General features: G+C 32.8%; 1 protein-coding gene across 1 annotated transcript; it reads right to left on the minus strand.

Annotated features, from left to right (window-relative positions):
• Positions 1 to 807: 807 nt before the first annotated feature.
• On the minus strand, positions 808 to 16,304 carry LOC132741690 (uncharacterized; the record flags this gene model as incomplete). The annotated part of the gene is made up of 3 exons (XM_060729919.1): positions 16,230 to 16,304; positions 1,709 to 2,300; positions 808 to 966 (listed from the first exon to the last, which is right to left on the minus strand). Coding segments are annotated over exons 2-3 (732 nt in total), but the record flags the coding sequence as incomplete, so codon positions are not given.
• Between the last annotated feature and the right edge of the window lie 2,718 nt (positions 16,305 to 19,022).

Raw genomic sequence — 19,022 nt, forward strand, 5'->3', positions numbered from 1 at the left:
CTCTTCCTTAATTTCTCTCAGGATTTCTTCAAAGCCTTCAGTGGTAATAATGAAATCTTTCTTCTTCAGCTAATGAAAAGAAATCAGTTTTGTTAATATTTTCTTTCATAAAAATGTAGCTAAGTAATTATTGATATTTACTCTTCTATATTATATATCAGGTCAAACTTCATTTCAAATTATCCCAATTGTTTTATTATTTAAACTCTCATACTTTTTTTCTTAAATCCGCTTTTAAGGCAGTATACACTTACCTATGTAATTATTTGATTCTCAGACATTACTATTTTCTCACTTTTTCTAATTTTTTTAAGTGTACATTGTATCTTATGAGATTAGCCCAAAAATGAAGAGTTTTAGAAGTTTTCAGAATTCTTATACTTCTCACTTTCTTAATTTCACACTTAAGGGTTGGACATGCATGACATGTTGAGGTTCTAATAGGAGTCAAGATATATGTGGGATTCAGAAGTCCTCAATTTCAGAGGTAAAAATTATACAAATTTCGGGACCCTGAACATTGTTTGGATTTCAAAGTTTTTGGATTTCGTAAGTTTCACTGCACTTGCAAACTAAAATCTTTTTTCATTATAGTTTAACTTTTGATAGGTATATATGTATCTTATGTGACTTTATCAATCAACTTATTGGAAGTATCGTTTTGAATTTGACTATTACTTCAATATCATATTGCTTTAAATTCTGTTTCCAAAATTATGTCGTGAATTTAGTGGGCTGTTTTCTTAAATCATTATAAGTCGACTCAATAAAGATTTCAAACTGACATAATTCATTATTTACACTTACATCTTGAAGTTTCTTCACCGCTATCTGGGCATCTGATCGTTGTAATAGCTCCTTACCATCTTGTAAAACTGCTATCATATCATCTAAGTATGTATTTGCCTCACTTTCGTCCAATTCCATACTGCTTGAATGGAAAATTGTATTTCTATACTGACGTACCTATTGAATAGAAAACACAGGTTCAATATTGTTCTATGCATATATATATATATATATATATATATATATATATATATATATATATATATATATATGTTTGAAACTTGTTTAGGTAAATACCTTCATAAAAGACACAATCATAAATTATACCAGGCCTTTTTTCTTACATGTATTTATTTATTGGAAATTGTGTCTAAGACTTAGTTGTGAAATTTATTATTTGGGAAAAAATACGCCAGCATATAAGATGTGCAAACTCTTCAAACAAAGCTAAATAAAATATTATTACTGAAACTGATAAGGATTTAAAAGATATCCGAAACATGATCAAGAACTTCCACACCAAATACAAAAAAAAATGTGTACCTCTTTTCAAATCACCGACTTCGGGATATGGATTTTTTGGGATTGGGAAAAAGAAGACAAAGTTTGCATTGGGAATGGACCCATGGGATAGGGGAAAATAGGCCTGTACACAAATAGTTCTATATACAAATCTACAATTGTACATGTTTACAGTAAATATTAACCACAAGCCTTGTGAATTGTTACAACAAATTTTGTAATAAAAACGATTAGTGGATTTTTATACATTTGTTGTGAATCTTTAAAGTGGTGAATTACTTCATTACCTTCATAGTAAAATTTACATTTTCTCGTTTACTTACTAAATTATACAATTATTATAACATTACAATAGAGCTGATAAAGATAAGTAAAACATATTTTATAAATGATTTACCTTTGAAAAAAGGTTGTTTGTTCCTGTGACATTGCATCCAATGTGGCTATGAAAATACTGGTTATTTATCATTAGATGTAATAGCCCAGGACAATCAGTTTCACCAGCAGATTGTTTCTGCTCGTACCCTGTAGCATTTATAAAACACTTACAAATGCTCCAAGGGTCTGTAAACCACTGTTGAGCATCGCTGTTTTTCCAGTTTGGTGTAGGTGGTGAGGATGAATGATGCTTCACAATAAAATCATAGATGGCGCCACATATGTTGTTCGGACAAGTTATTTTTCCCTTAAAGCAACAGCTGCATTTTACTTGCCCAAGAGGACAAACTCTGTTTTTAGCATTCCCTAATGGCTTATGGTCTGGTTTGAGAGTTTCAACTTGACAGCTGCCACACGTCACAGTTGATGGTAGTGACTTTCTAGACCGAATGTTTTGTAAGATATCCTTATGTTGTTGGTCAGCTATATCAGTACAGAATGGTACCAGTCCCTCCTTTAAATATCCAAGTCCTAAACCAGCCTTTACCCACTGTCTGTACTTTTCCTTCCCTAACTGAAGTTGATGTGCCATCCCGATACTCTATCAATATCTAAACAAACAAAAAAACACAAAATAATTTATGTTAAAATTTTATATAAATTTAATAAGTACGTACGGTCTTGGGTTATAATTTCAAGTCCAAAATACCAGGTTAATAAGATATACATCTTAAAATGATCTCACAAAGTTCATATCGTCATCTGAATAGCCGCATGCCTCCAGATGGGCCAAATATTTGTTATATCAAACTTGAGGAAAAACGTATCTGATTTTAAGAAAAGTAAAAATATAAAGGATTCTAGTTAAGTTTTAAATGTTTTGTGTGATTAATGACTGAATTTGCGGTATTAATCACTATTTATACTGCGTGACTAACCCAGGACAGGCTAATTTTGAAATTTATGACCTTTTTCGGTAATTAATGTGGGGAGCAATAACGTGTAGTTTGCAAAGTTAGTATAGATTACTTTCTTTGTTTACTTTAAAATATCTTAATTTAAAGTATATTTTCAAAATTTTCATGAAAACTATCATGAATCTGGAGGCATGCTGCTTAAATGTTAACAAGATTTTTTTTATAATTTGGTCTTTATTTAACTGTCCCCAAATGACCAAATTCGAACTTTAGAATGCTAATAACTTTCTCACGATATTAATGAAGAAAATGTACCCTTTTAAGTGTTAACAAGGTTTTTAAATATTTGGGCTGTAATGCCATAATTCAAAATTCATAAAAAATAGTATTTTCAGTACTTTTTGAGTTATCAATAATGTGGTATTTTCAACATTTTAAGGCTGCTTGTTGCTAAAGCAATCAAATTTTCAACATATGAAGAAAATAAAGACATTTATAATCTCCAGACTCCTGTATTACCAATATTTAGAGTTTCATAAAAATATTTTCAATACCTTTTTTTTAATTATCATGGGATCCTGGGTTTAAGTGGACCAAGGACTGTGGACAGACCAACGTTCTTATGTATAGACATTTTCTTTGTAACTTACTTTTGTTTAAAAGTACATGTTTGCGTAATAAGGCCATAGAAGTACACAGCAATACTGACAGAATAAATATAAACTATGTATGGTCACTTATGTGAAGTGTTATTGAAATCCTACTTGTAGCTTGACCTGTGAAAGCAAGAAAAGAATTTTCTATTTATAGCTCTGACGGTCATAATGTGCAGAAAAGCAGAACATGCTGATGACATGCAAACCTAGGGATGGTACTGATCACTCCTGTAAAGTTTGGTTGAAATCCCACCAGTAGTTTGACCTGTAAAGACTGGACAAGATTTTTCTATTTTTAGCTCTAGCGGCCAATTTGTGTAGCAAAGCGGAACATGACAATGATGTGCACAACTAGGGATGGTACTGATCATTCCTGTAAAGTTGGCTGAAATCCCACCAGTAGTTTGACCTGTGAAGGCCGGACAAGATTTTTCTATTTTTAGCTCTGGTGGCCATTTTGTGCAGCGAACTGGATGGGCCGGTGATGTGCACAACTAGAGATGGTACTGATCACTCCTGTAAAGTTTGGCTGAAATCCCACCAGTAGTTTGACCTGTGAAGGCCGGACAAGAATTATCTATTTTTAGCTCTGGCGGCCAATTTTGTGCAGCAAAGCAGAAAGTAACAGTGATGTGCACAACTAGGAATGGTACTAATTACTCCTGTAATATTTTGTTGAATTCCCACCAGTAGTTTGACCCGTGAAGGCCGGACAAGATTTTTCTATTTTTAGCTCTTGCAGACAATTTGTGCAGCAAAGTGGAACGTGCTGGTGATGTGCATAATTAAGGATGTTACTGATCACTCCTGTAAAGTTTGGTTGAAATTCAACCTGTAGTTTAACCTGTGAAGGCCAGACAAGATTTTTCTTGTGATATGCACAACTAGGAATGGTACTGATCACTCCTGTAAATTTTGATCGAAATCCCGACAGTATTTCGACCTTTGAAGGCCGGAAAAGAATTATCTATTTCTAGCTCTTGCGGCCAATTTGTAAAGTTTAGTTGAAATTCTACCAGTAGTTTGACATGTGAAGGCCGGACAATATTTTTCTATTTTTAGCTCTGGTGGCCATTTTCTGCAGTGAAGCAGAACCTGCCGATGATGTGCACAACTAGGGATGGTACTGATCACTCGTGTAAGGTTTGATTGAAATCCCGACAGTTAAGTTTGACCTTTGAAGGCTGGACAAGAATTATCTATATGCATACTGCATGACTACTGTAATAAAGAGTCATAACTCTGAGTTAAAGTGTCTAACCGGAACAAGGCGACGAATTATGCCCATTTCCTGTTGGTATTGAAGGTTCCCATCAAGTTTCATTGAATTCCAACCGGTAGTTGCAGAGAAGAAGCGCGGAAACGATTATTGTTCTACATGTATATGCATACTGCATAACAAATCAAGGGCCATAACTTTGAGATAGTGTCTGACCGGTACAAGGCAATGATATGCCCATCTCCGCTTGATATTGATGATTCCCATAAAGTTTCGTTGAATTCCAGCCAGTAGTTGTAGAGAACTAGCGAGGAAACAAAATCTGAGTAAAAAGGTCTGTCTGGAACAAGCCGAAGAGATGCACATCTCCATCTTGATATTAATGATTTCCATAAATTTGGATGGACGGAAGGACAGACAGACGGAAATGCCAAAACAATATCCCACTCCTGATTTATCAAACAAATAAACAATTGTACATTCAAATAATTAACCATGATATGTTTTTAACAAACAACCATATTTGCATGATTGTGTGCATTTGAAATTTGAAATTGTGCGTATTTTTCTAGATTTTTATGCTATTCCGATGCTGGATGCATTTCTAGACAATTTATATCATTAACAAGTGGCAAAACAGAACACTTACTATAACAAGATATGTTTGTAAAACATGTATGCCCCCTATCACCAGCCAATTAGTCATGTGACCAGGTTATTATGCATGACTTCTGACCCAGTGAACAAAAAAATAATAAGGGTTATATAATGGTCATGACTAGTCACAAGGTAATAATTACTGTGACCCCATAGGTTGTGTGCAGCAATTTAAGTTATTTATATACCAAATGATATATGCATAAATTTTATGAATCATGTAGGCCTTATTAATGACAGCGAAGTTGATATATTACATAAGACCTTCAAATGTGTATACCAAAAGCATTTTAAGTATAAGACAAAAAAATAAACCAAGGCAACTTGAGTTGTAGAGGTATTGGTCAGAAACCTTCTTTATCTATTGGGTTATCTATTGGTCATGACCAATCATCATATACAGTTTGAAGTTCCCAGGCCAAAGCCTTCTTTATTTATTGTGCGGAAACTGTTTTCACTGACAAGGTCAATGTGACCATGACCTTTGATCCCTTGACCCCAAAATCAATAGGGTACAATTGCTTGTCATGAACAATCATCATACCAAGTTTGAAGTTCCTAGGCCTAAGCGTCCTTTAGGTATTGAGTGGAAACCGTTTTTAACTTCAAGTCAATGTGACCTTTAATCCCTTGACCCCAAAATCAATAGGGTTTATCTGCTGGTCATGAACAATCATCATACCAAGTTTGAAGTTCCCAGGCCTAAGCCTTCTCTGGTTATTGATCGGAAACCGTTTTTTCCTACAAGGTCAATGTGACCTTGACCTTTGACCCCTTGACCCCAAAATCAATAGGGGCCATCTGCATCATCATACCAAGGTTGAAGTTCCTAGGCCTAAGGTTTCTTTAGTTATTGATCGGAAACTGTTTTTACTTGCACGGTCAATGTGACCTTGACCTTTAACCCTTTGACCCAAAAATCATTAGGGTTCATCTGCTGGTCATGAACAAGCATCATACCAAGTTTGAAGTTCCTAGGCCTAAGCGTCCTTTAGGTATTGAGTGGAAACCATTTTAACTTCAAGTTAATGTGACCTTTGACCCCTTGACCCTTAAATCAATAGGGTTCATCTGCTGGTCATGAACAATCAACTTACCAAGTTTGAAGTGCATTTGCCTAAGCCTTCTTTAGTTATTGATCGGAAACCGTTTTTACCTTCAAGGTCAATGTGACCTTGACCTTTGACCCCTTGACCCCAAAATCAATAGGGGCCATCTGCTGGTCATTTCCAATCATCATACCAAGTTTAAAGTTCCTAGACCTAAGCATTCTCAAGTTATTGATCGGAAACCATTTTTACCTACAAGGTCAATGCGAATGTTATTTATGTCTTTAAACAAGGATGTTAACCCATTTCCCTACATTTGTCCTCACGTCTTCACTTATATAAAGATGTTCCGCCATTTTGTAAAAAAAAAAGAATACGATTTAATGTAATGCAAGCGCTGTAATCTTGATAATAGTGTCAAAGTTGCATGTTATAAGTTATAACGTCTTTGTTGTTCATGCTTATGATTTGTTGTTTCATTTTTATAAAAGATAAATGAGCCACGACACGACAAAACCAACATAGTGCGTTTGCGACCAGCATGGATCCAGACCAGCCTGCGCATCCGCGCAGTCTGATCAGGATCCGTGCTGTTCGATATCAGTTTCTCTACTTGTAAAATGGTTGGTAAGCAGACAGCATGGATCCTGATACTGGTCGCAAACACACTATGTTGGTTTTGTCGTGACACAGCTCAAATTATTTAATCCATTTTTGTTTAATATTTGAGCACATGGATCATAACAGCAAAAGAAGCTTTTTCATTACAGCATGATCAGAGCATAAATAAATAAAATAAATAAATAAACAAGAGGGCCATGATGGCCCTGAGTCGCTCACCAGAAACAACTGCTTTCCAGTATTAAAATGTCAATATATTCTAATATTAAATTTGAGCATAGAATGCATGTTTAAACAATAATTTGAAGAAATGCCATGACCTGGGGTATTTAAACTTTAGCTTAAACGGGGCTAATTAAATTAATATGAACAAACTTGATAAAAGACTACTTTAGAATTGCTAACAAAGTTTGGTGATCATCTATCAATTATTTCAAGTAGGAAATGATGTTCAAGGTTTTTTCTATTTTTCCTTTTTTAGCTTTAGTGGCCCCTAAAAGGGGTCCTAAATCCAAATAAATATGAGCAAACTTGATAAAAGACTACCCAAGAATGCTACAGACAAAGTTTGGTGATCATCCATCAATTAGTCCTGTAGCTATAGCATTTAAATGAATATCAATTTTTAATTTTAGCGGCCCCTAAAAGGGGCCAATCAAAATAATATGAGCAAACTTGATAAAAGACTTCCCAAGAATGCTTCAGACAAATTTTGGTGATCATCCATCAATTAGTTCTGTAGAAATAGACATTTAAAGGTATTTCTATTTTTAGCTTCACCAGCCCCTAAAAGGGGCTAATGAAATGAATATGAGCAAACTTGATAAAACACTACCCGAGAATGCTACTGACAAAATTTGGAGATCATCTATCAATTAGTTCTGTAGGAGAACATGTTTAAAGGTCTTTCTATTTTTAGCCCTGGAGACCCCTAAAAGGGGCCAATCAAAATAATACTAACAAACTTGATATAAGACTACCCAAGAATGCTACAGACAAAGTTTGGTGCTCATCCATCAATTAAGTTCTGTAGGAGAACATGTTTAAATGTTTTTCTATTTTTAGCCCTAGAGACCCCTAAAAGGGGCCAATCAAAATAATACTAACAAACGTGATAAAAGACTACCCAAAAATGCTACAGACAAAGATTGGTGATCATCCATCAATAAGTTTTCTAGAAATAGACATTTAACAGTTTTTTCTTTTTTTAGCCCTGGAGACCCCTAAAAGGGGCCAATCAAATTTATATGAGCAAACTTGATAAAAGACTACCCAAGAATGCTACAGACAAAGTTTGGTGAACATCCATCCATTAGTTCTGTAGAAGAAGATGTTTAAAGGTTTTTCTTTTTTTAGCCCTAGAGACCCCTAAAAGGGGCCAATCAAATTAATATGAGCAAACTTGATAAAAGACTACCCAATAATGCTACAGACAAAGTTTGGTGATCATCCAATCATTAGTTCTGTAGAAGAAGATGTTTAAAGGTTTTTCTATTTTTAGCTCTGCTGACCCCTAAAAGGGGCCAATTGGAATGACATGAGCAAATTCAATTGTGACTGTCACAAGGATGCTACAGACCAAATTTGAAGTAAATCTGTCCAGTAGTTTCAGAGAAGAAGACCATTGTTGACGCATGACGACGGACGATGGACACCAGAGCATCCCACTTTGATACTAATAGCTCACCCTGAGCCTTCGGCTCTGGTGACCGTGAGCTAATAAAAAGAACATTGAAAAAACGGTGAAAAGCAAAAACAATTCTATAATTTTTAAATACAGTAGATAAATATCGAACATAAAAGCACAGTGAATTAGCCTTAATTAATTAAAGCCTATCCAGGAGCTGACAATATAATTTTAGAATGCGTTTCACAGAACATGCTAACTGTTCTCGTCATCTGGAGATAACAAATATAGATATTCATACTTTATCCTGCTATTGTCTATACGGTTACACTGTCTATATCATCAGCTAGATAAAGCCTTGCCGGATAAACTTATCTTTATCCAGTCATTACGTCATATGATGACGTCAAAAGTTAAGCAGCAAAACACAACTACATAAAGATGCTATTTTATCGGGAAACGTAAGAATGAAACCATTTAATTATTCTAAAAACATCATTAATAGCAGGATAAATCAAATACATGGTTGATGTCGGGATGGAGAAGGTTTATCTGGTTTGCCGCGAAAGTGAATCTTGGTTCGCTCAAGCTCGCCAAGATACAGTTTCTCGCTCACCGGATAAACCTTCTCCATCCCGACATCAACCATGTATTTTCTATTTCTTTACTGTAGCCATGGCGATTAATCTCTAAAACGTAATCATACGAAGACAACTGTTGTTTCTTGGTTAAAATTCTTCTTTAAAGAAGCAAAATAGCATGAATGTTCGACTTGTGTCGGGGCTAGCCGTATGTGACTCACGTATAGCTAGAACTTTCCTTTCTTTGAGAATTTGAAAAAAAAATCAGAGATATTTGAATCATAACCTTATCTCCATAGATTTGGACTAGATGTTACAATTAGCCTGGGTCTCCACGATACCGGTGTACATAATTTGTACAAGATGTTTTTCAGATAAAATTATCAACTTCATTAACATTTAAACATTTAATCCTCTTAAAATACATTACAGAGTTCTGTTACTATGAAATTCTCGCTCACTACAAATGTAAACAATGGTCGACCATATTGTATGCCATAGTTAAACAGACTTCATGCTACCGGTGCACTGGTAAAAATGTCATTTATATGGAAAGCCATTGCAGTTTTAATGGCAAAAACATCATTTTAGCATTCTTGTATTCCTATCTAAAAAATTACTTAAAAACAACATAAAAATGTGTGTTTAAATGTTTACTATTCATCTTTTATTACCCCCCTCCCCTAAGTGATCTCTGTATTAGAATCTTTAACTCCCAATTACAGGTGTATATTATTCCGTGTGGTTGGATTCAAAAATTCCCCCTTCACTTAATTTTAGTGTTGTTGTAATTTTCTGGTCCTTTTATATCGTTGAATCTATTTTATTTATATATGATGAAGATAAAATATCAATATGGCACTTAACACAGGCTCCTTTAACAGACTGATTGAAACTGACCTTTCAATTTTCACAAACTGTTTCTGAGTGTTTCATATGCACTAATGGCTTTCCATAGATTAATTTTTTCCCGTCAAAAATGATGTCAAAAGGTCAAGTGACATGTAATGGATGTACGAATGATGTCAACACCTGTCATTATTTATTTTTTTTGAAAAAAAAAATGTGTTTTGTAGAGAGACCGATTTATGCAATGGAGGAAAAGGATAGTAACTGAAAAATAAGGTAGGGTATGTAAAATATTTTCTTCAGAAACTCATTAAAATGTTAACAAACGTTGAAATAGCAAATATTACTAGAGAATGTCAATATAAACATTCGGTAGGTGGCGTTGACAATAATATCGCGAGATATGTGAAAACACCGGTACCGTGGAGCCAACGGTATCATGGGGTTCGAGTATACTAATCAATATAAAGAATTAATTTGAGAAACAGGTTGATGAAAGCTGCTTTTTTAAGATTATTTGCCTCAAGCTCCCAACAATTTACAAATAAGACCATAGGCACTCGGTTCCATAACCTTCTATGATTTTAATTTAAAAAAAATAATTATATTATGTATATATATAAAATACTACAAGGTTTTGCAGCCGCCATGTTTTAACGCAACGGAATTGCATTGACTGGTGTATAATTAATACTGGCTCCCGAGTCATCTTTTAAAGAATATTGTCGATGCGGGTACCACGGCGAAATAGTCAATAATTGTGGTACCCATATTAAGGGGGCAGGGGACATATTCGAATGATGGCCCCGGTCAAATTTTTTAATAACTCAGACATGGTGTTTTGAAGGTACTGATAACTTCTGATATTTCTCTGTCATTGTAATTCTTTCTTGTTTGTGTGTAGGAAATGAGAAGTATTTTTGGGTTTTTACCCGAAACTAAGCATTTTGGTAGCTTTGTATGTATTTCTGACTCTCCGAATGGAGGTGAAAAAGTTAAAAAATCAAGCTTTGACAGATGGCGCCAAACAAGTAAGAAATTTCGGATAAATTTTGTGAAAAATCTAAACGTATGACAGACACTTTATTGGTCATTTCTGAAAATGCCATAGCTTGCACTAGGTGTTACTGATATTTTTAAAGGAATCAGGCGGATTCTGGAGTATGCTGCACCTTCATGAAGATTGTCCATATTGGTATATTTTAGGTGTGATTTTGGCTGAGTGGGGGTAAATATAAATTGCTGTCAGTCATTTTTTGGAGGAGCAATGCATGCAAACTATTATTTACTTCAATGTATGTCATATATCATTAAATAATGCTGTCCAACTTGTAATCTGCCTGTGAAACAGATTTTGAAATATTTGGAATTGTGTTTCTGGTCACACTGAAATACAAAATTTTTCATTTTTAGGTCCCCTGCCCCCATAGCCAATAGTATCTTTTCATCGAATCTGGAACTAGTGTTTTTAATTGAAAATTGTACACCAGTCAATGCACTTCCGTTGCGTTAAAACATGGAGGCTGCAAAACCTTGTAGTATTTTATATACATGATGTAATTAAAAAAAATAAAATCATAGAAGTCTCTTTCAACCGATAAAGCTTTGGTAATTTATTTGAGCACATTATTTATTTTCGTGTTATTCTGTTAACATTTCAATTCAGTATGATATAATTAACTTATTGGGTACAAACGTCATAAGATAATTACCGTAATTGCTTCCTATTTTTGAAATAGATGCATCGAGTATATTTTCCTTTACAATTTTCCGCCATGATACTTCTCCAACTTTACAGTGCATGTGTAACTACGTTTAGAACACTACTAAATTATAAAACGAGTTTAGAACACTAAATGTTTACCTACACTTGTTGAACAATTGTAACGGAATGACTCTTTAGCGCAATATCATTTAGGCATTATTTGCAGTTTCTTAATTATGAGAAAACAAATAGCGGGCATGCAGTACATTCATTTGTTTGATTTCAATTTTAATTGAATTGTATTTGCTTGAATGTTGGACATTGAACTTATTGACAAAAGTGTCTTACCAATACATAGTTTTCCAGTAACTATACTTTCAACAAAAATTGGTGTACTTTAATGTTATATGTTGTATGGATGATAACAAGATTCTAACTATTTTTGTTTTTTATTTTAATTGTGAGTATAAGTTTGGGATATGATATATATTCGATCGCCAGTTAACTCCCAGTTCTATCAGGCAAATACCTGAGACCGGATAAGTATCACACTTTTCCCAGCTGGTCTCACAGTTATTTACAGTATACTGTATATCTTAACTGATTTCTTTGCTAATAATCATTTATTTATTCAAATTTATTATTTTTCGAAAAAAAAAATGGATGTTGACCACACCATCTTTTTCCTAGCAAATAGCTACTAGATATATCTATCTCTCAAAATTATTTATCAAAATTCATTCAAATTTGTCAGATTAAACAACAATAACTCTTATATAAACATTTTCTGTTTTTATAGAGAAAAGATACATTCAATGGTCGTAATATAACATAATCAACTTTGAACACGTTTTTTTTTATCTTAATTGCTACACGTGTTAAGCAACCAGATTCCAGATACTGAACATACTGAATCTCATTTGTCCATATTCATGATATCTATCTATCTCTGGAGACTACCAACCATATATATGGTAAAATATACATTTAGAAAATAACATTTAAAGTAAACTAAGCTTTTGCATTTTATACAAATATTTACAAACACTTATTCAGCATGAAACATATTGATACAAATAAAGAATGTTTATAGCCTGTAAACTTTTACCATACGCTTAAGCAATTCAAGATGTCTTATCGCCTTAAGCAGTAACATAAATTTTGTTTACATCTCATATATAACCACCTAGCAAAACTTATATAGAGAATATCCAGTGTATGTAAACATCTCTCAGTCACTAAGCACCATCTTAATTTAAGCAGTATATTTTGTTACTATTTCTCACCAACCTATAGAACCATCTAAAGCAATTCATTAAGTCTTTGCTATCAAGTACCATCTACACATAAGCCCCACTTTAAGCAGTATAAAAGGTCTAAGTTAAGATCTAACCAATATAACACACCCTTAAGCAGAATATTCAGTCTTTATTAAAATCTTTCAACCTCCTATCACCGTCATAAGCAGTTTTTTCCGTCTGTTAACATCTCGAATCTATCTATCACCACTCTCAGAACATACCCAGTCTTTGTTAACATCTCTACCACACATGGTATCGTATTAAGCATTATATTAAGTTTTGTTAACATCTCTAACACATAGGTATCGTATTAAGCATTATATTAAGTTTTGTTAACATCTCTACCACACATGGTATCGTATTAAGCATTATATTAAGTTTTGTTAACATCTCTAACACATAGGTATCGTATTAAGCATTATATTAAGTTTTGTTAACATCTCTACCAGACATGGTATCGTATTAAGCATCATATTAAGTTTTGTTAACATCTCTACCAGACATGGTATCGTATTAAGCATCATATTAAGTTTTGTTAACATCTCTACCAGACATGGTATCGTATTAAGCATCATATTAAGTTTTGTTAACATCTCTACCAGACATGGTATCGTATTAAGCATTATATTAAGTTTTGTTAACATCTCTACCAGACATGGTATCGTATTAAGCATCATATTAAGTTTTGTTAACATCTCTAACATACATGGTATCGTATTAAGCATTATATTAAGTTTTGTTATCATCTCTACCACACATGGTATCGTATTAAGCATTATATTAAGTTTTGTTAACATCTCTACCAGACATGGTATCGTATTAAGCATCATATTAAGTTTTGTTAACATCTCTACCAGACATGTTATCGTATTAAGCATTATATTGAGTTTTGTTAACATCTCTTCCAGACATGGTATCGTATTAAGCATTATATTAAGTTTTGTTTACATCTCCCATCCATAGCCTCTCCATAGAAAAAAATATATATTTAAAACAGATGATAATTTTTCATTTAAAATTGAGATAAATTACATTAATTTATAGAGGACTCTCACCCATAGCCTCTTTTATTTAAATTTAACTATAGAACTTCTACCCAAATAGGTTTGTTTAAACGATTTCTTCTGATAAGATAGAGTGTCGTAATACGCCCGGGTATTCTATTTATACATTTTGGTTACCGGTTTTTATACAATAGACATAGTTATTATAGATCTACTTATTATTTTCAAAAGGTACAAATGAATAATAAGGTATATCGGTTATTTACTTCTTGAAATTGACTAAAGTTTGCATACACAAAAAACAACTATATCAAATTTCTACCAAAACTCGTTAAGATAACCTTGTATCATTTACTTTCCGCCTGATTAAAGGTTTTTTATAGAGCTGGGGCATATTTTACAGTTCATTATCCAATAATGAATAGAGCTTATTTACAAAGATATATATCGCTGTAGACTTATTGAAAACAGTTAAAAGTTGTCCACCTAACAGAAAACATATATACATTCTATGTAAGTTCCATGTCTGAACCTTCATTATCTAGATTAGCGGCTCAAAGAAATTGTACCAGTCGAATGTATGTCGATAAAAACAAGTTAAAAATAATAACAAAAAAAAATACATAAATTATTCAAAAAGTAAAAACTAATTTGTGGTATTAGATATTATACAAACGTTATCAAACAATATAGTTTATTACATGTATTGTACATATAACACCTTTGTTCGAAGTAAAACAGTGACAAGTTAAACAGCTATAATAATCTGAAAAAAAGTTCCATATATCATAGAAATTTAATGCATTTAAAGAAAATAAATTACTTTTCTTTATTGAATTCTTTTAAATGACATGAAAAATATATATTTGAAACAAATGATAATTTCATTTAGAATTGAGGTAACTGAGATTAATTCATAAAAGAATGATACTATCTTGATATAACGTTCTTTGATAAGTCTTCTTGCGCGAATATACATGAATGATTTTTATACAAAGGAAAGAATTGATATGACATAACTTTAAATGATGAATAGTTAATTTGATATAAAACCTTGACACAGAAAGAGTATGACGGTGTTCTTAATTTGTGGTAAGTATTCAATAATAAAATACATTTTGATACAGTAAGTAAACATCACCATTCTAAGATAATAAAAAAGCTATAAAACCTCTATTGGCCGATATGTTAACTTTCAAGGGGAAATAAAAAGGAAAAATCAGTCAAACTTTAATTTGATTAAGCAGTTGAACATATTAAGGCAGGTATCTAAAATTATCAATGGTATGTATGCAAAAGTAGTCAAATATTCGTTGACAATTTCAAATACTTTGTAACCTTTGCAGAATTGCCTACTGTAAAGAAAACACTTCTTTCCAACAACAATTTCTAAGTAAATTTTGTTTCACTTTTCTTAACGTCAGTAGAGCTACACCTCTCAATAACAACTTAATCGTTGTCTCCCAAAGGGTTTTGCTCCGAAGATGTTGATATGTAACGAATTGTCCTCGTTAATTATAAATAAGTAGAATCTATCTTGGCAGAAATTATTAAGTTTAAATGCTTATTACTACTCAGAATACCCTTTGAAAGAGCAGTGTTCGTTCTTTTTCAATTGTGAACAGAGGTAGACTTAAAAAATATTTAAATCAAATATCGTCCCGATAAATATTTAATAAAAGCAGTAATCAATGTATGTGAATTTGTATGATAATTGAAAAATTAGGTCTACTTATTTAAAGACATCAACTGACTTATATCAATTAATAATATATACTATTCTAGCAATTAATATTTTCTAACATTAATACTTTTTAATACTTAACAAAAATTGACTAGAAAGTGTTTGAATATGATTTGATATTCACTAGTATAATGTCATAAACAAATGTTTGTCAACAAGACCATCACACGACAAAACTTACAGCCGGTATGAATTAAGACCGCCTAAGGCAAACCAAGCGGTATGTCCACAAAGTCCGCCTAAGGCAAACCAAGCCGTATGCCAACAAAAGTCCACCTAAAGCAAACCAAGTGTTAACAGACCCGCGACAATGAAGAATTAAAAAATTATGTCAAGTCTACATAAGAAGGTTAATTCAGTTGTCAACGTATCTACCTAAAAATTTGAAATATTAAATTTATTCCGTTTATAATGCCATTCATCGGTTAATTTTTCACTGTTTTACCAAATATATATTTAATAGATAATATAATTTTTGTCACTTCCTAGCTTCTTTGATCATAAACAATCAAACATTAAATATAATGAGCTCTCTAGTATGCACATGACATCTACATTCTCATAATCACAAAATGTGAATATTAATGAGACATAATCAATTAAAACTTACCGCAAGTTGTTCTTATGTGTTAAAATGTTTATCCCGGACTTTCTTCGGCCATCTTGACATATCTCCAATGTAATGGCACCTTATTGATTATCCATAATGGATTTCAGAACGAATTGAATGTAAAACTACCACGTGACTTTGCTGTACGTATAAAAAAGTCCAATCATTGGGTAGTAGGCAATTGAACAAGTAAAAACATGTGTTTCGTTAAAACATAAATGAAAGGTTTGCATTACATATAAGATCGGTCGATAGATCTGAAAATAAACCAAGCTATTTCTCAAATAATTTAGGTCTTGATTGAATATGATACAAGACAAGTTTTATGTATTTAAACGAGCTAAATTATAATATGTAGATAGTGCGTCAAATAACACGAAGATATATAAATGGGGAAGAGTGTGGGTGAGATATTTATCCGGTGTTGTAATATTCAAAACAAATATGTCTTGACTTAAACAGATCCTGTTGAAAAAAGTGTGTCCGTTAAATACTACAATTTGATTTAGTATTGATCAATAACTTATAAACGAGAAACCAATATTCCATCAAAATATATTTAATGATGCTTAATGGAATAACAATTCAACACATATTTATATATGATCATAAAATTTAGCTAAATGCTTCGGTATAACTATGCAGTCACTTAGTCCCATATCAGAAATCCTTTAAAATAACAACTAAAATAGGGAAAGAATAAACAATTTAAATCATGTTTATGTAAATGTTTGTTTGCTTGTTTGTTCTTCTATTCATGTTAGTTCAGTCTATTCATGTTAGTTCAGTATAGATAATATACTTTCTAACAAAGGCACTTTAAGCAGTTTTCAGACCTAACATATATTGGAAATTATAGCTCAACATACTATTAGATTAAATTTAGTGGAGAAAAAAAAAGATAATTTAAATTATGTCTATGTTCCAACCTAATCATTGTTGAAAGTATTAAAGTAAATTAATACAATATTCTTATCAATATTAAAGAACTCCACTGAAAACGAGCGACAGACCTTAATCATATCATGTGAATTTCTTACAATTATAAAACTTGAACTGTTTCAAAAAATGTGCTAAGGATAATAAAGGGATATACCCAGGAATGAATTGAAAATCGAACTGGTGTGCTATATTTTGACCCAGTTTAGTTTGGAGCGTAAAAACGTGTTTTTTTTGTTCTGTTTGTTATCTACAATAGAATTAATGCTACATTAATTGTGAACAAAATATGAAAGTCATATCTGTAAACCTCTATGGAAAGCATCAAAGATGATAAACAAGATCAACATGGAAAGGCGGCGTTCAATGAACGCAGTCCCCGTATGGCTCAGCAACAAGAACCAGTGGCAAGGAGCCCAGGTGGACCCCAAACAAAAACAAGACAGGGCAAAGACAGAGCACGGACAGGTTAATCACTAAATGATAACTAATTTGTAACTGATTAGGAATTCAAAGAAAACAAATAAGTGATTGAATAATAGGCCCACAAAGGGGAAGGGGACAGGAGACCGGGGGAAGGGGGGGGATTAATCAAAGAAAGAAAAACTAGAGGTAATGGGGAAGATATCAAAGATGAGGTTGTCAATGTGTTTAGAGCACGTTAAATGTTAAACAAGTGCACAATAAGCGCTTACTTATTACATGCAGTAGCTTATATGTGTCGCATATGTTGTAAAATATAACATAAAGAAGTACTTTGACTCTACAAAACTATTAAATCACTACGTTACCCAAGAGCACAAAAAATACATTAAAAGTTTTTGAGAAATAAGAAATAAACATAGTAGCATGTCAGGGGCTTAATGGGCCTTTGGCTTGATTTTAAGTTAAATTATAATCAATAACTTAAACGAAATGAGTCAACTACATATTGTACGATATCCGGAAATTTTCAAGATTTTGTTTGCTTGGGTTTTACGTCACAACGATACAGTATAGGTCATATGGCGACGTTCTAGCTTTACTGATGGAGGAAGGCCTCAAGTGCCCTTTCGTGCATTATTTCTGTCATGAACTGGCACCTGAGTAGAATCATCGACGTCCCGTAAGCTAGCTGCATAGCTTCCTCACAATGAAATAGTGCTTATGCTTTGTAAACCCATACACTTCATCGACCTTTTCATGCTTATTTGCTAATCTAATAACGTCAATAGTTATACAAATTTGCACCCTGCTTTAATCCAATGTGTATTGGGCGTTTTAATTTTTCTTATATCTAATGGTTTTCTAACGTGGACATATAAAATTAACAAGATTTGGCCATTTCTACCCGTTCACCGTCTGTTCTATGCTAGGTCAACCAGAATGAATGGAGAATCTATTACCGCATAGTTAAAAATATGATGACAAAATATCTCAAAAAAGGAGCGACTACGGGGTACGCCACCCGCAATGTTGTCGGGCTATCTCTATCTAGAATTTAAATAATATCTTTATGTACAAAGCTTAAACCAGTGTGTAGGCTCCTGCAAGCAAATCGTTATTTGGAGATTTCTCTTAAAGGGAATCCACTGAGGTTTAAAATCCTAAAAACATAATATTTGAAATTCATACATAAATGAGCTGGGGCACTTTAAACAGAAATATATGCAAAGATAGTTAAGAAATATACTTTGAAATAAATTGAAAATCGTATTTTTATGATTTTCTTAGCCTGATTTGAGTGAAATGTGTTTTTCATTTTGGGTAATCTTTTACAATTTGAATAATAATTCTGGAAAAAAAAGTGCGAGAATGATCTGAAATTTTTCACAAAGATTAATGGTCTAAACCTACATCAAATGGTACATTTAT

Source organism: Ruditapes philippinarum, unplaced genomic scaffold, assembly GCF_026571515.1.
Source record: "Ruditapes philippinarum isolate M1 unplaced genomic scaffold, ASM2657151v2 ctg15562_1_1_1_1, whole genome shotgun sequence".
In the NCBI taxonomy this organism is placed as follows: Eukaryota; Metazoa; Mollusca; class Bivalvia; order Venerida; family Veneridae; genus Ruditapes; species Ruditapes philippinarum.